General features: G+C 49.0%; 3 protein-coding genes across 10 annotated transcripts in view; all 3 read right to left on the bottom strand.

Moving 5' to 3' along the window:
* Positions 1-1,326, bottom strand: part of DDI2 (DDI proteasomal shuttling factor 2) — a 41,279-nt gene extending 39,953 nt beyond the window's left edge. For all 4 annotated transcript variants that reach the window (XR_012642389.1, XM_074975925.1, XM_074975928.1 and 1 more), the window contains exon 1: positions 1,118-1,326. Coding sequence is in view for 3 of the 4 variants with exons in the window: in XM_074975925.1 (XP_074832026.1) it covers positions 1,118-1,255 (138 nt within the window). In the remaining variant the exon portion in view is untranslated. The remainder of the gene's footprint in view (positions 1-1,117) is intronic.
* Positions 1,327-4,065: 2,739 nt separating this feature from the next.
* Positions 4,066-20,069, bottom strand: DDOST (dolichyl-diphosphooligosaccharide--protein glycosyltransferase non-catalytic subunit). Its single transcript, XM_074975867.1, has 11 exons — positions 19,888-20,069; positions 18,869-18,979; positions 15,955-16,041; positions 15,258-15,361; positions 14,537-14,631; positions 13,367-13,460; positions 11,715-11,863; positions 10,452-10,599; positions 7,035-7,155; positions 5,146-5,252; positions 4,066-4,567 (listed from the first exon to the last, which is right to left on the bottom strand). Exons 1-11 carry the CDS (start codon positions 20,042-20,044, stop codon positions 4,418-4,420), a joined length of 1,323 nt encoding a protein of 440 aa, XP_074831968.1. The 5' UTR covers positions 20,045-20,069; the 3' UTR covers positions 4,066-4,417.
* A 3,307-nt stretch (positions 20,070-23,376) lies between these two features.
* Positions 23,377-25,167, bottom strand: part of KIF17 (kinesin family member 17) — a 94,514-nt gene continuing 92,723 nt past the window's right edge. For all 5 annotated transcript variants that reach the window (XM_074975863.1, XM_074975854.1, XM_074975856.1 and 2 more), the window contains exons 14-15: positions 24,376-24,675; positions 23,377-24,199 (exon numbers count right to left, since the gene is read on the bottom strand). In XM_074975863.1, the coding sequence (XP_074831964.1) occupies positions 24,443-24,675 (233 nt within the window). In that variant the 3' untranslated portion in view covers positions 23,377-24,199; positions 24,376-24,442. The remainder of the gene's footprint in view (positions 24,200-24,375; positions 24,676-25,167) is intronic.

Raw genomic sequence — 25,167 nt, 5'->3', positions numbered from 1 at the left:
CAGGCTCCTTACCCCAAAGCTCACACAACTTCATTACTCTTAAAGGGCAGAAAAATCCTTACTTTCCCTTCTTGCTAGGGATGCAGATGCCACATCTGGAGTGCAGATTTAAAATGGCATAGCAGGGGACACTAGAAAGAGTGGCACCTGTGAGAGACTGTTCTAGCAAATAAAAAGATTTGGTGGATCCAAAAACCTTTCATTAACAGAAAAAAACCCCCTAAAATGTGGCTTTCAATGGACCCAAGACTTTTCCACAAGACAGAAAAGATTATTTTTTGCTTCTGAAAATGAGGATGATGATTTCACCTGGTATTCAACAGCCTAGAACTACTCTACCCAGAAAGAGAATAGAGGGGTTTCTATCACGTGAGACGGAAAGTCTTCAGACTTTGCATCTCTTGGGGGTCTGGGATGGCGAGTGGGAGGAGAGAGACTCTAGCTCTGTTCAGTGGGAGATGTGTCCGGAAGACAGGAGAAGTGATCCCACAGCTGTACTGGGGAGTCACTTCCTGGGGAGATGACACCTTTTGGCTACTGTGAGCCAGAGTGGACAGGTTCACTTCCTCGACAAGGCCCCATGGCAATTCTAAAAGAGAAGAGATGGAACCTAAGATCCACCTCCACCGCTGATACTGCGACCGAGAGGCTAACGAGAGGTGAACGTGGTCGTCCCCGTGAGAGTGAGGAGAAAAGGGGGGAAATGGAGACACACCTGTTCAGGTTCCTTAATTCCACAACTGTCTCATTCACAGGAAACACTAGGGAGCTTCTCCTCCCAGAAGCACCAGATGGGGACCCTGGGATGAGCCGAGGCCCAGGCACCCCCGCACCCCGCACTTCATATGACCCGGCGGCCAGGGGAACAGCCTGGGAGGCTGAGCGGCTGGAGGAGCGGGCGGGTCCCAGGCACGACTCCCCGGGGCGGGGGTACACGGGGATGAGGGCAGACAGAGGAGGGGACAGGAGCGAGGGTCTCCCCCGGCAGAGGGGCCCGGCTGACGGAAGGGGTCCCCTCGTGGCTGGGAGGGGGCGCTCCACGGCCGAGGAGCCCGGCCCTGCCCGGCTTGGGGGAGCGATCGGGACGTCTCCCCGCAGCAGGCGGGAGTCTCCTCACCTGGCTCTCGGCCGCGGGGATGCCGGACTCCAGCTCGCAGAGCGCCCGGAAGTTCTGCAGCTCGAAGTCGGCGTCCACCTGCAGGGAGAAGGTGAGCTCGGAGCGGTCCCGGCGCAGGCAGAACACGGTGACCAGCATGGCAGGGCCGGGCCGAGCCGAGCCGCTTCGCGCTTCGCCCTCCGCCGCGGCTCACAGTCCGCTGCCGCCAAGCGTCCCGCCTGCCCCAGCCCCCTGTCGTAAAAGCCCCGCCCGGCCGGCGCTGTCGCGCAGCCGGAAGTTGGGGCGGCAGCGTCTGGGCTCGCGGCGACTCGGCCCCCGGAAGCGCAGCGCGGCACGCGCGGCAACTGCCCGGCTCCGGACGCCGGCGGGGCGACCAGCCTGTGTTGCCTCCGCGGCCAGGCCCGCCCGCCGCCAGCGGGTCCCACGTGCCGCGGCCTCGGGGCGCCCAGCAGAGCTGTCGCAGGCCCGGCTTGCCGCAGGGGGCAGCGGTGCCAGGCTGTACGATGGAGGTGCGGGGAGTGCCCCAGTCCCATCGCACGGCCTGGCCGGCCTTGGCGGCTCTGCTGCGCCAGCGCTGCCATCTGGTTCCGTTTTACAGTCTTTACAAGCCGGGCCTCGGGCCCCGCCGCCCCCGGTTCCTGGGACAAACTAGCCGCATTGCTCGGAAAAGGTAACAAGAGGTCGTGTGGCAACTTACAGACTGACAGGGATGTTGGAGCATAAATTTTCGAGAGCAAAGACCCGCTTCGTCAGATGCCCTCGAAAGCTTATGCTCCAAAATAGCTGTTAGTCCATCAGCTGCCACAGGACTTCGTGTTGTGTTTGAAGATACTAATTTAACTAGGGCCGCGTCGACACGTGCCGGCTACTTCGAAATAGCGGCGCCAACTTCAAAATAGCTCCCGTCACGGCTACACGTGTTGGGCGCTACTTCGAAGTTGAAATCGACGTTAGGCGGCGAGACATCGAAGTCGCTAACCCCATGAGGGGATGGGAATAGCGCCCTACTTCGAAGTTGAACGTCGAAGTAGGGCACGTGTAGACAATCCGCCTCCTGCAACATCGAAATAGCGGGGTCTGCCATGGTGGCCATCAGCTGAGGGGTTGAGAGACGCTCTCTCTCCAGCCCTTGCGGGGCTCTATGGTCACCGTGGGCAGCAGCCCTTAGCCCAGGGCTTCTGGCTGCTGCTGCTGCAGCTGGGGATCCATGCTGCATGCAAAGGGTCTGCAACCAGTTGTCGGCTCTGTGGATCTTGTGTTGTTTAGTGCAACTGTGTCAGGGAGGGGCCCTTTAAGGGAGCAGCTTGCTGTTGAGTCCACCCTGTGACCCTGTCTGCAGCTGTTCCTGCCACCCTTATTTTGATGTGTGCTACTTTGGCATGTAGATGTTCCCTCGCTGCGCCTATTTCGATGTGGTGCTGCCCAATGTCGAAGTTGAACGTCGACGTTGCCAGCCCTGGAGGACGTGTAGACGTTATTCATCAAAATAGACTATTTCAATGTCCCTACATCGAAATAAGCTATTTCGATGTAGCGTGCATGTGTAGACGTAGCCTAGATGTGCTTAGGAGACTGCAGATCTTAGAAGCTCCATAGTTTTACAGGGCTTCTAATTCAGGTGGAGTGCCATTTATTGTCTCAAGCTCATTTCAGTAGAAACATTCTAGCCCCTCTTAGTATGTATTCTTCCCAGAGCTAACCTTTTCTTTATTTCGGTGGTTCTCAAACTGTGTTTAGACTCCAGTGAGTCATTATTAATAGGATCACTAGAGCTAATTTAGACTCGGTAGGACTTGGAGCCACAGCTTCAAGTCTTTCCCCCAGCCAGATTAACTCTTCCAGAGGCCCTAGGCTAGTAGATTTTATGAGGCCTCCCAGACTCTTGGAGGGGTCAAAAAGGAAGGGTTCTATGTGTGGGGAGGGGGTGTTAGGGGGTAGGCTGGAGCATGCAGGAATGAGGGAGTAAGGTTTGGGCAGGAGAGTGCAAAGATGTGGGTGGGAGGGAGGGTCCAGCCTGGAGGATTGGGGTCCGGATAGAGCAGCTGTCTGTGGGTGATGAGAGGGCACTTACCTGCAGAGGGGCATATATAACTCCATACCTCCTGCAGCACCCAGCACTGCCCCCTCTGCTCCCATTGGCCATGATTCTGGCCAATAGAAATAGCAAAAGAAAAGCTTCCAGGCAAGTAGTTCCTAGTACTGACCTTCCCACCACCAGAGAAGGAAACAGCCACACCTAGGCTGCTTCCTGCCCAACCAGATCCAACCCCAGATTGTCTTGATTCAGCCCAATCAGTACAGTGTGGAAGCTGCAGTGGTACCCCACTGCCCTAGGAAGGAAACTTTGCATATTGGCTATCAGAAGTGAGTGAGGTAGGACCTCTGAGCTGCTGCAAAGAGAACTAGGGCATAGGGGTTTATCCCCCCATTGGGTACATTAGGCTGCTTTTTTGGCAACAAAATGCTAGGCACTTTTCTCTCTTCCACTACATTTAGCTCTTCAGATTTTTTGGAGAATTTGAACTTGGGCAGCAGCTGATGGAGTTAAATCCTGAGACATTCTCCAAGATGCCTCTATAGCCTAGCACTCAGAGTCAAGTTTCTAGATCAGAATGTTGGAGGAAAAAAAGATACCAATGATATCCTTCAAAAGACCTCCCTTATCAAGTTTGTCTGAATTGTTTGTTTTTCCAGAAAACTCCCATTTGATTAGATGCAAAATAAAACCTCATAACAGGAACCTCACTGCAACATTAGCTCTAGAGTTGGGGCCATTTCCTTACAATATGGCAACAGCAATGTTTTATTTAATTGTCTCATCTCAAATACTTTCCCAACAGTGACAAGATGTTCTGCTTTAGATGAAAAGTACACACGGCCAATTTATTGCATTAAAATGTTTGTCAAGGAAACCTCACATGACAAAAATCAAACACTCCAGCAAAAAGCAAGAGGAACAAATCTTTATTTTGGAAATAAGAACAATCTTGAAGAGCCTGAGAAGGGATGGACATAAAGTTGTTCTACCCCCGCCCCTCCCCCAATTAAACACCAATATTGGAATTGCCATTGCAGTGCCATCCAGTTTGATCTTGTGGACATCAGTGGCTTCGTCTCAGACAAATTTTCACATCTCTTGCCCACTAGTCACTTTAGTCTTGAAAACCCCATAGCTCAATCCGTCTCCTATCAGCTGAGGAGTCCATTCCCCAAACATTTATAATCTGTGCCCTGAGTGCTGCCAGTCTCCACATGGAGTCTACTTTTTAGATGAGGGCTCTTTCTGCTGCTGAGAGCTTCTCAGTCAGATTTCTCCTTCTCCTTCATGTGCAAGAAGACGATGCTGAACACAAAGAGGCCTATCATCATGGAGAAGGCACTGGCATAATATGGATACGCTGAAGGGATAAAACGCTCATACTGTGTGTGCTGGAGGGGACGTACAGACACCTGGAAGAAAAGAGAATATGAGAGCAGGGTCACAGGAGAGGAGTTAATTTAGTTCTCTGCATGGAAGGAGTATCTCGGCTCTAGATCTGTTATTTAACTTAAACACCCATTCTGACGATGCCCCATGTAGATGGCTGTTTAACAGAAATGTAAACACATGATACCTCCTAGAAGTGGTTCAACTACTGCTTGTTTTTAAACAAGAGATGTGATGGATCCCTTTTTTTAAATCTCCAGATCCTCAAATTCTGTAGAAGTATGTTAGCAAACCTTAAGCCTCAGTACAGGCAGCCTTGGTAGGTGTCTAGCATGGCCTTAAGAGACAAGAAGGTGAGGGTAAAAAACTGTCTCTACAGAGACCTGCCTAAATATAAATGAAGACAGTAATAGAATAAGATAGCTTTCATATCCATTTCATGCACCAAAGAATGTTGGATGCAGCTTAGTGGTACCAAGATTAACAGCCCAGGTTGTACCCACTCAAAAACCATTTGCGAGCTGAAATACCTCATTTGAAATCTCAACAATACTCATATATTCTGCTCTGTGTGGTAGGAGATGTGATTCACAACATTTACCTGTGTAGAAGAGTACAGGTGGGTGTATCCCAGCCTGTTGTAATCCACTTTAAACTGAAACACTCCATAAACATCCGGAAGCTTGAACTGCACACTGTATCTGCCACCTAGGAGAAAGCCAACACCATTTAGATTGTACAGGAAATAGAACAAGAGCATTAGATGGAGTTAATATCCTCATTGGAAGTTTTCCCTCACCTCCTTTGGTCACAGCTCTATCCCCTCCAAACCCACTGGGTGCCGATTCCAAACTGGAATGAAGACTAGGCTCTGAAACCCAAAGCTGCTCCACTGAAGAAGGAAATGTAGGAGAGCTGTGTGAATTGCACCCTCCCTCTTAACAGTGGATCACCCTTCCCATAGTGATTCTGTACATGGCCCACTGAGAAGAACTGTATTGGTCCAAGTCAATACCTATAAATGAGGTGAGTTTCAGTGGTGGGCAAAGGAAAAAAAAATCAACGCCTAGTCTTGTGTTACAAGACTGGAAACATGGCTACCTTATCAAGCTTCCAAAGATAGGCAACCTGAAGGAATGCAAGAACTGGAGGGTCATCATGTTATGGGCTATTCCAGGGAAAGTGTTCAACAGGATTCGCTTGGAAAGAATGAAGACAGAAATCAATAGACAGCTAAGGGAAGAACAGGCCACCTTCCGAAGTGAGAGATCCTGTACTGACTAAATAGCAACTCTCAGAGCGATCACAGAACAGTCACTCAAGTCGAACTCCCCCCATACATAACCTTCATAGACTTCGAAAAAAGCCTTTGACAACATTGATAGAGACACTTTATGGGAACTGCTGCAACACCATGGCATCCTATCAGATATTGACATGATTTGTTCAACGTATGAACCCTCAACATGCCAAGTTGTTCACAATGGTGTCTTGACAGAATCCTTCAGCATACTGTTGGGAGTGCAACAAGGATGCCTATTTTCATCTTTCCTGTTGTTGATCACGATGGACTAGACTATGAACATGACAACAGATGGCCATCAACGAGGCATTCAGTGGACACTTTTCAAACAGCTAAAGGTCATTGATTTTGCTGATGATGTCGCCCTCCTTTCAGACTTGCATGAAAGAAAAGGTCACACCACTAGACAAAACTGTCTCAATAACTGAACTGAGTATTAACAGGGGAAACACCAAGACAACGAGGATTAACCTGTCCAACAACACCAACACCACACTGGGAGAGGATGCCCTGGAAGATGTGGAGCAGTTTACCTACTTGGGAAATATTAAGGGCACAGATGGAGGAAGAAATAAGGATATCAGTGCCAGGGTAGGGAAAGCAACAGCTGTATTCAAGACTCTCCATCCCACATGGAGTTCAAAAATAATATCTGTGAAGATAAAACTGCAGATCTTCAATACAACTGTGAAGAGTGTGCTCTTGTATGGATGCAAGACCTGGTGTACCAAAAAATCTTCAGATCACAAACTAGACATTTATAAACAGATGCCTGAGGTACATCCTTCACCTCAAATGGCAAGACTTTGTCAGAAATGAGGAACAGAGCAGGACAAGAACCAACTGACGTTCAAATCAAGAGAAGGAAGTAGGGGTGGCTAGTCCACACTCTTAGAAAACCATCATCCAGCATAGTCCATCAAGCTCTCACGTGGACCTTGCAAGGCAATCGCAAAAAAGAGGAAGACCTTGGACAACATGGAGATCTACTGATATTGAAGGACAACTGGGGTACTCCTGAAGCCAGCTAGAAGTTTTGTCCCAAGACAGAGCGAAGTGGAGGAGACTTGTAGATGACTGATGCACCACATGGAGCACAAGGATGACGTAGTAGTCTTGTGTTATGGTGATGAACAATGCCCTACTGCAGGAAACATTAGTTGTACAATAGAAGATAGGAAACCTACCTTTTCTCTTCAGGAAAGTCCTTACAAACGGATCAATACGAACAAATTCCAGCTGAATATCATCTCCATCAAAGGGGATCCACTTCCCATCGGAGAGCTTTTCAATCACAATGCTGTACTCCTGTAACATAAAGAAAGCACACTGTTAGCAGAGGCATAAGGGAAGACGATACTGGAAATGGGAAAGACCTATCAAATTCACAATTGTGGGGGAAAAAAAATCCATCATGGACTGTAAAATTAGAGCGCCCACAGAAATATAGGAGAGCCGGGGCTTCTACAATTCACTGGGCTCAAGATGCTAGTCTGTGGGACTGGTGAGGGACAGGATAAGGTCCTGCAAATCTGCAGGAAATTATACCCTAAGCCCTAGGAATTGAGAAAAGGTGGACATTTAAATTAACAGGGTTACACCTTAAACTCTAGGAACTGGGTAAAGGTGTGCACCCCTAGAGTGTGGGAATGACAGCATTTTGTGTGGGTAACACCCTAACCCCTTCGCAGCCCCTTTTGATGACTCCCATCTGAAAACAGGAACACCTTAAAAGATGAAATTGACCAAAGTGGACTGTGAATTTAGTAGGGCACAATCAATAAGCTGATATCTGAAATCCATGTATTGAAAATCTCAACCCTAAACTAAGAACTCCACTTTTCCATGCAGTCAAGAGGGGTAACAAGAAATGTTCCAATATCTGCTATTTCCAAACTAAGAATCCACATGAATTTCCATACTTGGAAATGTAGATGAGCTACCACACACTTAAAAGGAAGAACCCCCCACCCACTCAATAACAATTCAGTCAGTGGGCACACCAATGTAGAACTAACTCAAACTGGAGAGTGGGATAGTAAATCTACCCTCTGTCACCAATAGCTGCAATTTCTATCCAGAGCAACAAGGTATGTTAGGCTTGCCAGTGTACTGAGAGGATTAGCATCACAACTGAGTCAAATGGAGGTAACAGGTGTGACACTGTCCATCCCCATATTTTATGAGCATACATAACTCCAAGATGCTTTATGCAAAACAGATCAAGTAACCATCATACAAAAGCCTGTGATCCTCTGAATGTGTCTGTTCTATTTGTATGCTTGTATCATTCTTATATGTGAAGTTAGAAATAGGAAGTGTAAATCGGTTTATTACTCTGGAATTAGTGAGAGGCATTACAGGTATTTAAGGAACTTAATGGCTCAGTGCTCAAACAATGATCTGGGAATGGTTTTGTTTTTTTTCCCCTCACATTCCAAACTGATTTGTCTTACAAAAAAAAAGTATGAACAGACACGCTGGTGCTGGAATCCAGCCTGATTTTTTTTTAAATTGGGATGGAGGGAAGGCAACAGACTTCCCACCCTCGGAAAATTCTACTTAAAATATGGGAAGTAATCAACGATAGTCTTCAGCTGGCTTTTGAAACTGCCTTCCACATCCTAAGAGGATATAAATGAAGAAGCCTGAAAACAAAGAACTAAATATACACAAAGCTGTTAGATGCAAACCAGAGAAAAGATCAGCTCTTACTTGAAAGATTTTACCTGGAATAAGGACTAGTAAAGCCCTGCATGGATACAGTATATGTATTCACAAAAATGAGAGGTGGATATCTGCATGCACACTCACAACTGAAGTTACCTGCAGATTTACAGGGCTCTAAGGTCTCCAGTGAGAAAAATATATATTAGGTTTAGCTAACATGTTGTGTTTTAGATTAGTAATTTGCTTTACTCTATGTACTTTCACCTGGTCACTTAAATCCTATGTTTAAATCTTTAAAACACTTATCAAATTCAGTACACACAATTATTATTGGGTGGAGCAAAGGTAAGAGGGAGCAGCTGTGCATCTCTCCCATTAATAAAGGGGATGAATTTATGAGCTCTCTCTATGTACAACTGTTATACAGAGGAAGACAGAATCTGAGGTTTTGGTCCATTTTGAAGGCTGCGCTTCTAGGCACTATCAGGTCCCTACAGGGAAGTCCTCCCAGAGTTGAGCTGCTTCAGCATCTGTGTTACCCTGTTGGGAAGCTGTTACCCCAACTCAGTGCATTTGCTGGGAGAGACCAGAGTTTCTGGCCCAGCAGCTCAGGATGGTGGGGCGCTTCAGAGGGTAAATAGGCAGGCTCAATGATATGATGAACACATTGTGTGACAGTCTCAAGGGGATCTCTGTGATCCAACCCATCACAATAGAGAAGGCAATTGGATCACACTCAGATACCTGTTTATCAAGAAGTTTCATGACTTCAGAGAAGTCACTCCCAATGATATGCCAACCCCCCCTTAGCAAACTTAGGTAATACATAAGATTACAGACTTCTCCACAGCTGGCTGCTGCCACCATTTAATATTGAACGATACTCAAGTATAGGTGATGATGAGCAGTCTGAAATTTAGCATTAAGTGAGAAGTTACATGTAGGAACTAAAGGTTTGTTAGACTCTGCCTCCAAGTTAGTGGGGAAGCACACTCAAGAATGTGACATTTTCTTCAAAGGAAGAAAAACACCACTTGTGTTTGAATGAGTGATAGGATGGATCAGTTGATGATCCAGTACGCCACTGACTTATGCAGAGGTTGCGTTCTTGTGCAATCCCACATAAGTCAAATTTCGTATAACCTGCAGGGGGCCAGAAAACTGACCAGTGCGGCAGTGCTGATCAGTCTCCTGTCTCCTGTGAGTGGAAGGCAGCTGAGAGCCTGGCTTTGGGCTGTGCGCTGCTCACAGGAGAGGGGAAATTAGTTTCCCTGCATCTGTCAGGGATGGCAGCCACTTCTGTTGGGGCAGCAGCCTGACTTTTGCTGTGCCTGACTGGAGCAGTTTCCCTGCTCCTGTCAGTGGCAGCAGCCGAGAGTCAGACTCTCCGCTGTTGCCACTGACAGGAGTGGGAAAACTGACCAGTGCAGTAGAATTGGTCAGTTTCCTCACTCCTGTGAGTTGCGTGGAGGTGGTGCCTGGCTCCCAGCTGCCCACCACTGACAGGAGCTGGGAAGCTGACCAGCCCCGCTGCACTGGTCAGTTTCCCAGCTCCCATGAGAGGTGGGCAGCCTGAAGCCAGCTCCCCGCCACTCAGAGTCGGGGTAACCTGAGATTCGCACAACTTGAGTGCGCATCTCTCAGGGTTCTACTGTACTTGTTCTGTTCAGTCCCTCTGGGGCACCTGGCATTGGCCCTGGTTAGAAGACAGGGTACTGGGCTAGACGGGCCTTTGATTTGGCCCAGTATGGCTGTTCTACTTCTTCATGGTCTCTGAAATTTCACACTTTGGCGGGTCAGTTCTTGGGTGCGAGCCATCATCTTTCTCACCGGAAACGAAGAAAAACAAGCTTCCACAACACTCCTAGCCCAACGAACATGCATGCATGCTCTGCACAAGCCTATTTAGCTCATCTGCCTACAATCAGCCTTACCACAAGGTCGGTGACAGTGTAGGCATTAGGTGGTGATGTCTCCCCTACACGGTGGTGAGATACCGCTCCAACCCGCAACACACCTTCTTCCTTGAATACCCAGCGGGACAAGGCAACAGCCAGCTCGTAGTTACCAGTCTGAGAGTACCTAGAGATGGTGAGAGGTTGAGAACAGAAGCATGGTGGGTGACACTGCATTGGAGAGCATTCATGGGACCAAACATTTTTGTAATCTGGTATCCTATGAAGTTTCTCCAAGAACTAAGTGCCGTGTCAGAAAGTTAGTACCCATTTTAAATGATCAGAGTTTTCCAGTAAGACCAATCTCTAGACCCCAACTGACTAGTAGGTCTTCAAGGTAGCTGATTAAAATAGTGAAACGTACTTCTTACACTTACTTATAAGGAAAGGAGACAGCCATATGGGTCAGCAAGACTGTTAATTTGCACTGCACTTAAGCCTTATTGTAACTTATACAGTGTAGATTTTTACAGTAACAGGGCTGGATAGTTATGATAGTATTCAGTATATTCCCTGTGAGTCATCTTTAACACAATTCGTTCTCATCACCTGCAAGGGAAGCCTTGATGAAAAAGAAACACCCAAACTACAGTAAATGCTTTCATATTCGGCAACCCCGGGATCAGAAGGTTGCAGGATATGCAAATATTCTGGTTAATCGAGACTAGCCAGGGGGAGGCACAGGCAGTGGGCAGTGTCCCCCCCCAAGTAAGAATTTCAGCACATCCTGCCCTCCCAGTGGCACCTCCCTTCAGCCACTGCCTTGTTTACCTTTTGGTGGTGACAGCAGAAGGCGCTGGTGGGTTTGCGCCTGGCCATGCGGCGTGGGGAGCTGCTGGCAGGGCTTGTGCCTGACTGTGCAGTGCGGGGAGCCCTGACTGTTGCCCTGCAGCCAACCCCCTGCCTGGAGAACAGGGACCTCTGAGTGCCTCATCTGGCACTGGGACGAGCAGCCATGGCACAGCGAGACTCGCCTGACAGCTACGAGTGCAGCGCTACCAATAGACCTGCTTAGCCTACGGAGGGCTCACGCAGCACCCAAGGACTGTCGGGGGGTGGGGAGAGAGAAAGAAAAAAAAAAAAAAAGGCAAGCCAGTCACAGCTCAGGGCTTGCTGGTGTTATGCTGGGTACCCGAGAGTTCCAGTTGATCAAATATCCGTTGAACAACAGTTTACTGTACTTGGGCAGAAAAACCTGAGTAGTCCACTCATCTCACAAAAGGCCATGTTAAGGTAGCGCACCTCTGAGAGCCAGGTGTAGCTTTCTGCACAGCAGAGTTGAAGAAAGCATCACTGAAGAAGTCCAATGAGCCACTGAAAACAACACGGGCATTGTTCCTGGCCTGGAGACCAGCAATCAAAAGGGTATTCTTCCCAACAGCATGAGGGTACTGAAATAGGACAAGAATATATTTAAACCTGCAGTAATGATTTGTATTATAGTAGCATCTTGAAGCCCCAAATGAGATGGCCTGGATACAGTACAGACAAGACATATAGTGAGTGTAGATTCTTATTTGCTAGACAAACATCACAAACAGCCAAGAATAGAGAAATAAAAGCCACAAAGATGGTGTGTTCAAGATCACACACCAAGAGAAAGTAACCGGAAACTCACATGCTTAGTATATATGGAAAGAAGGCATTGAACTTTAAGTCACCTTTTTAGACAAGTACTGAAACTAATATCTATGGGGTTTAAATACTCAGTAGTAGCAGGGAAATGTCAGTGTTAAATGATACTGAATGTACTTTCTCTCTGCTGCTAGGCCTGGGTAGGACCAAGCAAGTACAATTCCAGTTATTACTGTCTTGTCAAAAGTCATATCTCACAGGCCTAATTAAAGAGAAATGTTTAAACTATTCATATGCCTCTTCAAATACTCATTATGGAAGGGAATGTTAAGCAGACAGAAGCTGAACGCCTCTGCCATCAGTTAAATCCCACTCATGTGAACTCCCCAGTATTGTTTTTCTCTAAATTTTCATTTCACCATATGAAGAAGGCACGACACTTAATGCATTTTTGCAGATTACTACACTACTCAAGTGGAGAGAAGCATGAATTTCCCAGAATCTGTCAACTGCAACAGCATCTTTAACCCCATGCCAGCTACAGAGCCTTAAAACTAAACAGAGGACCCTCTAAGGGAAAAGGATATTTCAGTTTCCACAATTTTTCAGTCCCTGCTGGGAAGACCATCTCATTTCACACTGTCATAGTCCTGCTAGAAAGTGTTAATAGTTTCCAATTACTACCAACTTGGTCCACATTCTACCAGCATCTTAGTGGAAAAAGGCTTCAAATTTAATTGTCTGTCACAATAGTGATGGGATTGAGAGCCTTTTGCTTCTACATTCCTGGCTGAATTCAGCCCTTTTGCAAGGCTATTTGCTTTGATTATAGCAAAACAGTATCAAAAAGTTAAAACTGATATTCCAGTGCAGTCTTGCTAGGCATTTCATATTTGGATGTAGTTTACTGCAAGGAAGTGAGATTTCCATATTAGAAAATACATAGTATTAAGAGACAGTGCTCTTGAGTTTTGAAAAAAACCTATAAGGTATTTGATACAATATGAGAAGCACTTGTTTTAAGTCCCTTGTTCCACGTTTAAACTGCTGAAAGAGAAACAACCAACCACAGTGGAGAGTGAATAGGTCAGTGGTTTTAACATTGCCTTGCTAAACTCAGGGTTGCGAGTTCAACTCTCAAGGGGGCCGTTAGGGATCTGGGACAAATAGACTAAAAAAAAAAAAAAAACGCCAGGGATAGTACTTAGCCCTGCTAGGAGTACAAGAGACTTGACTTAATGGCCTCTCAAGGTCCATTCCAGGCCTATAAAGATGGGGGGGAGGGGGAAAAAAAGGAGGACAAAGGTAACTGAGCATACCTGTGTGATGGGTTTATCTGGGAAGAAGGAATAAGATGTGGAGGATCCTGTCAAAATATCTAGTACCAGAGGGTTATCAGGATCAGCTACCATCCTGTTGTGAAAGAGAGAATTAAAGTCCAAGGAATACACCCAAAAGCTGGTCAAGCCTGAGGAGCCTTCCCAAGAAGATTAGCATACATTAAATTCAGATTAAAGTTGGCTAACAAATATGAAATTCAGAGGTTGAGAAGCTAGGGTTAAGACTCAAATCTGCCTGAAATTAGAAGGAAAAAAAACACAAAATTCAGTAAAAAAAAAAAAAAAAAAAAAAAAAAAAAGAGAAAAAGCAGTCCAGTAGCACTTTAAAGACTAACAAAATTTATTAGGTGATGAGCTTCTGTGGCACAGACCCACTTCTTCAGATCACAGCTATACCAGAACAGACCTGTGTGGCTATGATCTGAAGAAGTGGGTCTGTCCCACGAAAGCTCATCACCTAATAAATTATCTTGTTAGTCTTTAAAGTGCTACTGGACTGCTTTTTCGTTTTGATAGTATATAGACCAGCATGGCTATCTCTATTACTATACAAAATTAATATTGGGCCTTATTGATTTCAATGTGTCTTAGCTGTTGACTTTAAAATAGCTTAACTACTCATAGATATTTAAAGAAATGCTATCACAGAGACTGAAGTTTCTTTAAGAACAACCTTTTATAAAAACTTGAAATGTTTCTTTGCTTTCAGTTCCAATACAAATAATTTAAATAAACATGACGAAATGAGAATATGAAAGTGTGCAGATTGCTTTCATTGTCCAAGTAGAGAACAGACTAAACAGTAGAGAGTTAATATTAGAAGTTTTCCATTTCAAGCATATTTAAAACTAGACTGAGAAATAAGGAATGACCTTTGGCTATCCAACCGGTATGGATTCTGCACCTCTCCCACCTGCCCTCACTCTCACACCATCCTGGTAAAAGGGCCAAATGCCTGTTGTATCTCAACTGAGGCCAAAAATACCCAAAGCAAACCTACAATGATTAGTTTACTATAATGCCTACAGGCCCAGCTCTAGGTTATAACCTATCTGGAGGGAAGATGGGGGCAAAAAAATCCATCCAATAACAGAGTTTGTGTCCTCAGTTACAGCCCCACGGCCAGCCTTGCCTCATAAGTTCACTTACCCGACTCCTCGAAAGAGAACAGGGTTTAAGGGAGTTTTGCCCACAATGGTAGGAGCCTTCAGCAGATTTTCAGAGTCTGCAACAATAAGTGTGTGCTTCAGGGAGGAAACAGAAGAGACCTGGGTTAAGCTTTCACAAGCTACGAGATAATGTAATGAATACATCAGCATCTTGTTAACAGCCCAGTAGGAGCTGCACGGCAGCACCGGTGGGCTCAGGTAGGGCACATTGCACAGAGCATCCTGACCTGGCCTCTGCCTGGGGCAGACGTGCAAGCTGCTTCCAGGAGCAGCGCAGAGCCAAGGGCATCCCAAACCACACGCACCAGGTTGGAAATGCACCTCCATACCCTAACTGCTTCCTAGAGCCCTCATCCCAATCCAGCCCTCACCCCCCTCCAATACTCCTAACTCCTCATTCCCACCTCAGAGCCTCCTACCCACTCGTGCAAACCCAACCCCTGCACCAGCCCAGAGCCCTGTCCTACACTCATCATGTTGTCCTTCCTCTTCTCCCCCCCACCACACCCCCAGACTCTGTATCTTCCCCATGGGGCTGGAGCTGTGAGTACTGGCTTGCCTCTCTCCAGGAGGATGCCCTGAGCCTCCACTGCATCCCTCACATCACACACCCTCTCCCCGCAGGGCTGTGTGATTTTTTTCCTGTGGATCAATGACTGCCCATAGAGAAAAGGTTGCCCAGCCCTGGTCTAGACTTTTACCTGGCCTGGGTCTGAGATATCATAATTATGATGGTCAATGACTGCTGTCCTTTCCTCATCGAACTCTATTCCACACTCACTACCCAGCTCTCGCAGAGGATCACCTGTAAAGGACAGAGAACTGGACTCCCAATTCACAGTATACATAAAAAACACAAAAGCAAGTAAATCAAATAAAAAAATGAAGGACAGCCCCACTCTACATACTAATGTCCTGCCCAACATGCTGCTGGGTGCATTAGTCAGTACACAACTGTTGGCTGAACTCAGCTTTCTTTGGGAAGTGAAATTAAGCACTCTCTTTTTCTTTAATACCAATTCCTCTGAGGATTAAGGTTTGTAGGATGGTTTGAATGCACAGAGTGTTGTATAGCTCTACCTCTAAGTTTCCCTTTAAATAAAGGCTTTAGGCAGAGTTCTAACTACTGATGATATATGGTTAACCAGCCCTTGCCAGTTAACTCCAGCAGTTGTGCTGGGTGGCAGGGCCCTGCAGCCGGGGCACCTCTTTTAAAAGGGAAAACCAGATAAGTGCCATCATTTAACCAGGTAACATCCCCAGTTTTAATAACTCTGAAGATAACTCTCCCCACAGGACTTATTTGTGCTCTCCAGATCCAGCAAACTCCTATTATGCAGCTACTAAGTGAAAAGCCATGGTTTACACCCATTTGTTTGACATGCAGTTTTTACTGACCAATATCAGAACTGGCAGCCACAAGGACGCTTCCACCTCCATCGATGAAAGCAGTAATTGTTTCCACATTGATGTTCCCACCAAAATCTGAAAAGATTCACCAGACAGCCATGATTCAGTAAACATTGTTACCAGTGCTTTGGAGCAAAGGAAAAAAGGGAAGTACAAGAGTGATCAGGCAGATTCATAGCTAGAGCCTTCCCAAATTCAGGTCCATTTTGGTTAATTTCATGATAATTGGATTTTTAAAAAGTAATACTTTTCATGATTTCAGCTATTTAAATCTGAAATTTTACTGTGTTGTAATTGTGGGGGCCCTTGCCCAAAGCGGAACAGTGGGAAGTAACAAAGTTATTGCAGGGAAAGTTGTGGTACTGCTACCATTACTTTTGCACTGCTGCTGATGGGCGCTGCTTTCAGAATTGGACATCAAGCCAACCATCACTGCTTGCTGGCTGCCCAGCTCTGATGACAACTCCCTTTTGATGTTGAACCCCCAGTTTCTCAAATGCTGGTCTCCCCGCATGAAATCACTGTAGTATAGGGTGAAAGCACACAAAAGATCAGATGTCACAGTCCACAGCACATTTTTCATGCTTGTGAATTTGGCAGGGCCCTATTTATAGAGAAGCTATACCAGAGTGGCAGGCACAGGAAATGACCTGGCCTCAACCCCAAGCAGGGTTCTGAAAGCCCTGTACACCTAAACCCAATATAGATTAAAGGAGTGGATTAAGGGAAGATTAATTCCTTCAGAAGAAAGACAGAAAAAGCCATAACATCCAGCTCTGTAAAGGTACAGAACTAACCACTGAATCTCAGTTGCGGAGAAACAGCTGAATGAATTTTGTTAGGGGTTTTTATTATTATTAGTTTGAACAGATTTTAAAACAAATTTTCCTTTTGTGACATGTAGTTAATATGTTTTTTCTTCACCCCAAGACAAAAGTCTTATTAGTCGGTTTGCAGGTAGAAATTCTACATAATTCTTTCTTGTGGAATTACAACCGGCTTCAGTGTAATCATTCCTGGGAAATTACGAGGAATGCTTCACTTATTCCATTCGCCAACAAAATCAAAGTTAATTAATCTTCAGATTGGCAACAATAATCAATATATAAAGAGAAAGCAAATGGATTTCATTGAGAGAAGGACAAAGGTTAAAAACAGGCAGGGTGACCATATCCCGCTATCCCGAATATAGGATGGGGGCGGTAGCGGGGGCAGCAGCTTCCCTGCTGCAACTGCAAAGGGCTACTGCTCCAGGGGACCTCCCCAGATGCTCCACACCTCAGTGAGCTGGGAAGGAGGCGGAAGCTGCAGTGGTGCTCCTCCCAGCTCCCCTGAGGAGCAGGGAGCCAGGAACCAGATGGCAGCTGCACCAGTGTGCTCCAAACTTCCCCAAGTTGCAGGGAGTTGGGAGCCAGGTGGCAGCCACACTGGTGCTCTTCCTGCCTTCTCTGAGGCGCAGTGAGCCGGGAACTGGGTGGCAGCTGTGCAGGCTTGGCTCCCGGCTCCCACTGGGTAAGCCAGGTGGCAGGCACACTGGTCCATCACGGGGTCAGGAGCCAGGCTGCAGCCATGCTGGTGTACTCCCAGTTTCCCTGAGCAGCAGTTAGCTGGAAGCCGGGAGGCAGCTGTGCCGGTCCAGCTCCTGGCTCCCCCAAGGTGTGGGGAAGCTGGGGCCCAGCTGCGTGGGTGCACTCCTGGCTTTCCCAAATACAGGGCAATTTTAAAAAATAAATCAGGATGCCTTCCTGGCATCCAAAATATGGGGCTGTCCTGGCAGAAACGGGACAGATGATCACCATAAGAACAAGTCACATGAGGAAGAAAATGTATGCCACACACCAAAATTTGCTCTGAAAGGGTCTCTATGTAACGTGATTCATTGGACTTCTTCCTGGACAGTTCTGTAGCTAATTCTTTGGAGGGACTGATTCCAACATCTCAGTCCCAGTTGTAAGTGACAGTGTTCCTTTTGGAAGGTCTTTCTGGGCTCTCTCTTCACACCAATATCATCTGATTCCTCATGTTAGTATTTCAAAAATGTTGTTACTAGTGAGCCCTCATCAAGTCTGATTCAGGCTGTTAACGAACTGGATTCTCCATGTATCAAATTTGGTTATGAATGAGAATAATCACTATGACTACACACTTAAAAATCAAGGAAATTCACATAATTACAGTGATATTCCATCTTTTAGTCACAGAATTTTATAAACAGTAATTTGTTAAACTATGGAAGCATTGTTCCAAAAATATATATTCAATACATATTTTTACTGAATCACAATCTAGTTTCCCTACAGCAGAAAGTTAAAGATTGGAAATAACTTCTGTTTATTATCAACTATTACTACTACACCAAATGATGGCAAAGAAAGAATGTTTACAGAAAACAGATATCTAACAGTAGTGCCTAGTGCAGCTCCATAGTAATCAGCTCTGTGTTTTATTCTTTGCTCAGCAGGCATTTTCCCTCTTTAAGAAGCAGCTTGATGACCTTAACATGAGTATTTCTCCTGCCACAGTTTGCTCAGCCACGAATTATAACAACACCTGACACTCTACATCTCAGGGACAAACTCCCCAAAATCAACCTCAAAGTTAAAATGAAGCAAGTCAGAAAAATACTTTAAACCTAAGAAAAGGAGTCCCATGGTTACAGCAGGAGAACTGGGAGTGAGGACTAAGCTTAACTCTGCCACATTTCATTGTTTCACCCTGAGTATCTCTTGCTTCCCCACCTAAAAAACTGAAACAAGAAAAAAAAAAACAACCTCAGAGAGGGGATGGGAGGTTTAGCTAACATCTGCAAGGCACTTTAAGATCTAGTGTGCCTTATACAAGGGTCTCAAAATATTACACAAGTTAGTTGGAGCCTTTTTCTTCATCCAAAAGGATCTCTTACCTTCCACAGATGGGGAGAAAATGATCAAGTTGTCGTACAGAAATTCTCCATATTTTATGAGGGACAAACCAGGGTCATCAGCAGTCCTGAAGGTGAGGTCAAAGCCTCTATCTGCGTTCACAAAATAAAGATCATAGTCATGAATACTTTGCCACAACTTTCATTAAGGCTGTCTACCCTAGACATAGAAGTTGACTGCAGATATGCAATTTTAGCTACGCCAATTGCGTAACTAAAAATTGATTCATCTACAGTTGAATGTCATGTTGGTCCACACAGGGGAAGGTCAAGGGGAGCGTTTCTCCCTTCGATCTTCCTTAGTCATCGCCACATACAAGGATCACAGGTGTCAACTTTGACCCTGAGTGTGTCATTTTGCGCATGAATGAAAGCAACCCCCAGAAGATTGACCCTGAACAGGTCAATCTTCCATGGTAATGTAGATGTAGCCTAACAAAAGCGTAGGTCAAGTCATACTAGAAAAACAGTGGCCTGCACAATTGTTCCTGTAAATCTCCAAGCAGTGACAGTTCCTGGAACATACAACCTAGTCCACAGCACTCCTAGGACACAGAGATCTTTTGTTTGAACAAACCAAGCAAACTGCTGCACTCTCAATGGCATTTCACACTCCTCTTTGGTGCGAATCAAAAAGTGCTACAAACGGCAGATGACAGAAACACCAGAGGGAGGAGACGTATTCAGGAAAGAGCCAAATGCCGTAAGGAGATCTAGGCAGCACGGGAGCATCGCCCCCACACCTCCGTACTACCGCATGGGGCGTTTCCTACTGACCAAGTTCCGCCGTCCTTGCACCCGGAGATAACCTGAACGCGAGAGGACTCGCCCGCCCCCCGCAGGTGCACGCCCAGTGGGGTGACAGGGGGCCGGAAGGCTGCCCCACAGCAGACCCAAACTGGCCGCTCGCGCTTCCCTCCACCCCGTCGCCCTCTTCCACACGGCCTTCCCCGCCTTCTCCACGGCACCCCGGGCTCCTCCTCCCGCGCCCCGGCCCTCACCCGCCAGACTGCGGAGGAAGAGCGAGTGCGTGTCCCGCAGGTTGATGTTCTCCAGCAGCACCAGCGTGCGGGGCCCGCTACCCGCTCGAGCCTGGCCCAGCCCGGCCAGCAGCAGCAGCAGCCCCACGAGCGACCGCACAGGTGCCACGGCTTCCATCTTGGGGGAGGGGGGCGAGGAGGGGGGTGACACGGAAGCAATTATCTCCCACCCGCCAGTCAGCGACCGGCTCTTCCCGTGGACCGGGAAGTGATCGGAAATCCTGCCCCCGCCCCCTCCTTCGCGGAGCCGGAGGCTCGATGGCAACTCCCGCCTCCCCGGGCGTGAGGCCCAATCAGAGACAGACAGCTCCGCACAGCGGCCGGCTGGCAGCGCCCTTCCCTCAGAGGGCGCGTCGGAATCGTCCGCGAGCCTTGCGGTGCGCCCGGGGCTGGCGGCGCTGGCTCGGTGCCTGCTGCAGGACGTGGGGAAGGACGGGCTGCGCCTGGTCTGGGTTGGTTCCTGCCCAGGTTTAGCGCAGGCGCCGCCCCCTGGCCAGGGCGTGGGCTCAGAAGTCACGTGGTGTAGAACCAGTAGGGTTTGGGCTCCTAGGCCGTGTCCTTCGGGGGTCCGACTGGCCTGTCCTCGCTCAGGCTTCGTGTGCACGACCCTGTTGCAGCGGTGCATTGTGGGATCCTATCCTACAGTTCCTTCAGCCCCGCATTCTGCACGCTCCCTTCTGCTGCACCCCCACTGCCAGCAGGGCTCATCCTGCTCTCTGGTTGCTGGACCCCTGCAGCTTTGGGGAGCTGGGACATTGGCCAGTGCTGCTGTGTCTGGCTTGCGGGAGCTGGGAGGCAGGTGCAGCAGTGCCAGTCAGCGCCTGGAGGCCAGTGAAGTCAATTCAAAGACATGGCACTTCCACACCAGCCTTCATTCGAACTGTTACATTCAAACTTGATTCTACACTCAGCCGGTTTCAGTGAAGTTAAGATATCAATATTAGTGCTCCCTAAATTGAGTTAATGGTATCCACAGTGAAGACAGTCACTTTGGTCAGTTGAACTAACTGCCTTAAATTGGAATTTATCTGGTAGTGTAGACGTAGCCTTACTTTCACAACTTTGCCATGATAATTCTTGTTTTCCCTAAAGCACCAGCTCTTCGCTTCAATGCCTATGTGGAGATTTCAGCCTCCATGCCTAAAGAAAAAGTGGCTGTGGCGAAAGCTTCATGTAATTGGACCACAATGCATCCTAAAGTTCCAAAAGCTGAAGGCAACTAAAAAGAACACCAACTCTTAGGCTGCATCTACATGAGCCAGTCCTTTAGAAATATTTTTCACAAGAAAGGGCTCTTTTGAAATATCCTGTGGAACAGCTCACAAAAGGTGTTCTTTTGAAAGTACTTTTGAAAGAATATGGCTCTGCTTTCAAAAGCGGCTCTTCCGCTCCTGTATCAGGAAGGATGCCTTTTTTGAAAGACAATTTAGAAAGAAAATGTGTGTAGACACTCCGCAAAGGCCACTATTTTGAAAGAGCAGTCCTCCATGGTGTCACCTGGCGCACGGTGATGCCCCTGCCAGCACCAGCAGGCCTCTATGGTCTCTGCATCTGGCCACATTTAAAACTGTAGGGACTCAGAAACCTTGTGGTAGGAAGCTGAGAGCATACGAGCAGCACCACAATCATGAGCCCGTGGCAGCATGCTCCTTCAGCCATCCTGCAGTCACCTGACATCCCCAGACACTCCATGGCCAGCAGCCAGGAGTCCAACACCCTGCAGGTGACCGCCACTGAGCCAGTGGAGGTCTCCCAGGAGCCTGGCCAGGGCACAAAGAAGAGGGCCCTGTTCTGGTCTGAGGCTGAGTTACAGGACCTCCTTGGCCTGTGGGGGGACAAGGAGGTCCAGCTGCAGACCACCAGCTGGTGCCGAAATGCCATGGTATTCGGCTGCCTGTCTACCAGACTGATTGCACAGGGACACCCTCCACCCCCACACGTTAGACCAAGTAAAGTAAAAAATTAAAGAACTGTGGCAGGCCTACTGCAGGGCCGGAGATGCAGCCAGCTGCTCGGGAGCAGTACCCACCGTCTGCCCCCACTATAAGGACCTCCACTGCCTCCTCGAGCCCAAGGACCCAGCCACTGCTGTGATTATGCTGGACACTGTGGGGCCAGAGCCGAAGCTGGAGCGAGAGGACCAGCGGTGACCCTCCGGATGGACTATCCCTCAGGAGCCAAAGCTGATGTGAAGCTGTGCACCCTCCAGTAGGGCGTCCCCTGAGCTCCTCCAGGGACCCTCGGGTAGGTACCAGGTACTTTGGATACCCCAGGGCATGGGAAGGGGTCACCCACCCCGCCACAGCTGGCAGCAGGCTGGCCACGTGGCCGCTGTCTGCTGTCTGGATGCATCCCGGACAGCCATGGAGAGCCTTCCTGGTGGCACTCAGCACCCACTCCTGTGGACAGCACCACAAGCCACTTACATGGGGAGGGAGTGGAGGGGTGGAATGCACCGGGCATGTGCCCCATCCATGTGGGGAGCCCAGTGCCTGGGATCACTCAGGGCTGCCAGGCCATCGGAAATGGGGGTGGGGGCTGGCCATGGGGGCGTGGGAATGGCCCTCAGGGCCAGGTTGTGGGACTGATGGGTCTTGTCTCTCTCCCCTTCTGTCTCTACAGCTCTGCCATCTGAAGGCCAGGTGAGCCCCATCCAGGGGCAGGGGAACTCTGCAGCAGCACCCCCAGGGCACCCCCACCTCCAGTATGCATGCAGGTCTGCACCTGGAGGCCATGCTGCTGCCACTATAAAGAGGAGGCTGCCACTGCCCATGCAGCTGCATGTCAAGAGCAGAACACCATCTGGCTGGAGTGGCTGGCAATAGACTGGGAGGCCTGGGGTGAACTGACGGTTGCCCTTTGCACCCTCACCCAGCCGTGACCACCTGCCTGCCCCAGCCTCTCACCCCATTGCCAGCCACTTCTGCAGACTCCCCCTCAGCACCCCTGCAGCCCCTGGCCTCGCTGCCCTGCTGCTGCCCAACCTCACCCCAGCTGCCCAGCTGGAACTTGCACAGTGCCTCATGGCCAATGCAGGGCCACAGCAACCCAGCCCTTGCCACCCCCCGACTCCTCCTTTCCCCACATGCCTCCTAGATGAGTCCAAGGCTGCTGCACCCCTCCTACACCTCTACTTCCCTGTAGTCCTGTTCCCATCCCAGCGCCAATGGGGACCCCAGACCCAGAGCAGTAGGGGCTCACATAGCAACACAGATCATGGCCCCCCCACCCTGATGAGGACTAAGGTCCCCTGCCCCAGGCGACACTGCAAGTTGAGGTGCCCCTATCCCCCCCGAACCCCACATTATATGTAGTTCCCTCCCATTTCCCCCTACATATAGTTCCTTTTACAGTTTTTCATTATAACACAGTTCAGTAAAGAGTTTATTTCTCACCACCCCTGTGTCCCTTGTGAATGGTGGGGTACCAATGAAGGGTAGGTGTGCAGGTGGGGGAGGGTCATGGTGGGGGAGCAGTGAAGGGCAGGTGTGCAGGGGTGGTCATGGTATAGGAGTGGTGAAGGGTGGGTGTGCAAGTGGGGGCTGTGGTGCCTGGGGGAGGGTCATTGAAACCCCCTAGTGAAGGCCTCCTGGAGGGCCTCCATGACCCTCACCCCATCCCAGTGCACCTGGCAACACAGGGCATGGCCTCAGCAGCCCAACCACGTGCAAATAGCTCAACCGTGCTCTCCCTATCGTGTAGAGCGCAGCAGGCCCCCAGCATGGCAGGCACGTTACGGAGGCTGACCTCCAGGTGCAAGAGGCGGCACCTAAAATGGCCCTTCAGGCACATGAACGCACACTTAATGGGTTCAGGCGAATGTTAAAGGTCCTGGCTCAGGTCTGTGTGGCCAGGGTAGGGCCGCATGGGCCACAGGTACCGGCGATCGGTGGCACTGACCACCAGGCAGTGGGGCATGGTCACGTCCCTGACCAGGAGCTCCCACAGGGGAGTTAGGTCCATTTCTCCATCCTATGCCCAAGCCAGGAATTCCAGAAGACCCAGGCATCATAGGCTTGGCCTGACCAGCCCACAGACATGTCCATAAATCACCATCTGGCATCCACAAGAGCCTGGAGCACCACAGAGTGGTACCCCTTTCTGTTGATGAAGCAGCCTGCACTGTGGTCGGGGCCCAGTTGGTGATGTGGGTACCATCCAATATGTCAAAGCAATTGGGGAGCCTAAGAGCAGCAAATCCCGCGAGGGCTTTATTGAGGTCCCTGGTGTGGATGACCTGCTGCAGGAGGACGGTGTTGATCTCCCTGACAATCTGTATGGGAAGGAGAGTGTATGTGCTCATGAGTGTGTGGCATGTTGCCCAAGGCCCCCATCTCCAGGCCCCCTTCCCCCACCCTCCAGGCCCCCTTCCTGGTCCCTGAGGTCCAGTGTGCCCAGGAGCCCCTTCCCCACTCCCTATGGCAGATGTGTGGCCCGAGCAAGCCTTACCTCCATGAGAACAGCCCTGGTGGTCACCTTGCCAGCCCCGAACCGGTGCCCCCTGGACTGCTGGCTGTCAAAGGTGGCCAGCTTCCAGATGGCCATGGCGACTGAACTCTTCAGGGAGACCATGGGCCGCATGCAGGTGTCCTGGTGCTGGCAGGTTGGGGCCAGCCAGTGGCACAGCTCCAGAAACATCTGCTTCATCATGCGGAAGTTCTGGAGGCAGCGGTCGTTGTCCCACTCTCCCATGACAAGCCGGTCCCACCACTTGGAGCTCAAGGGATAGCTCCAAAGGTGCTGGATTGCCTGGGGGAAAGGGCACAGATAGTGCCTCATGGAGGATATCTGCAGGACTGCAGTTGAGCAGGTAGCCCTCCAGAGGTGCTGGATGATGGCGAGGAGTACCATGGCCAGCAGGCAGACCACAGCCTCAAGGGAACTGCTTGGGAGCCATCTGCCTATGGAATGGACATCTGGTCCCTGCACTGGGTCTGCTGTACTGTCTGTGGCAAGGCAGCCCTCAGCATGTGCAGGGCGAGGGTGCTTGGGAGGGGCCCTTCAAGGGAGCAGCTGGCTGCAACTCCCTGAAGGACTTGTCAGCCTTGCAACCCTGTCCACAGCATTTCCTGGCCCATTCTTTCGAAAGAGCACGCGGAGCTGTGTAGGCGCTCTCTTTCAAAAGAGCAGACAGGTCTTTTGAAAGAGCAGACCAAAGGCTCAATCAGCTTTTTGTGTGTAGATGCACTCTTTCGAAAGGTTATCTTCTGGAAGATTGTCTTTCTGAAAGGACACTGAAGT

This window comes from Carettochelys insculpta, chromosome 23 (genome assembly GCF_033958435.1).
Source record: "Carettochelys insculpta isolate YL-2023 chromosome 23, ASM3395843v1, whole genome shotgun sequence".
Taxonomy (NCBI): domain Eukaryota; kingdom Metazoa; phylum Chordata; order Testudines; family Carettochelyidae; genus Carettochelys; species Carettochelys insculpta.
This window is presented reverse-complemented; position numbering and strand designations above follow the sequence as displayed.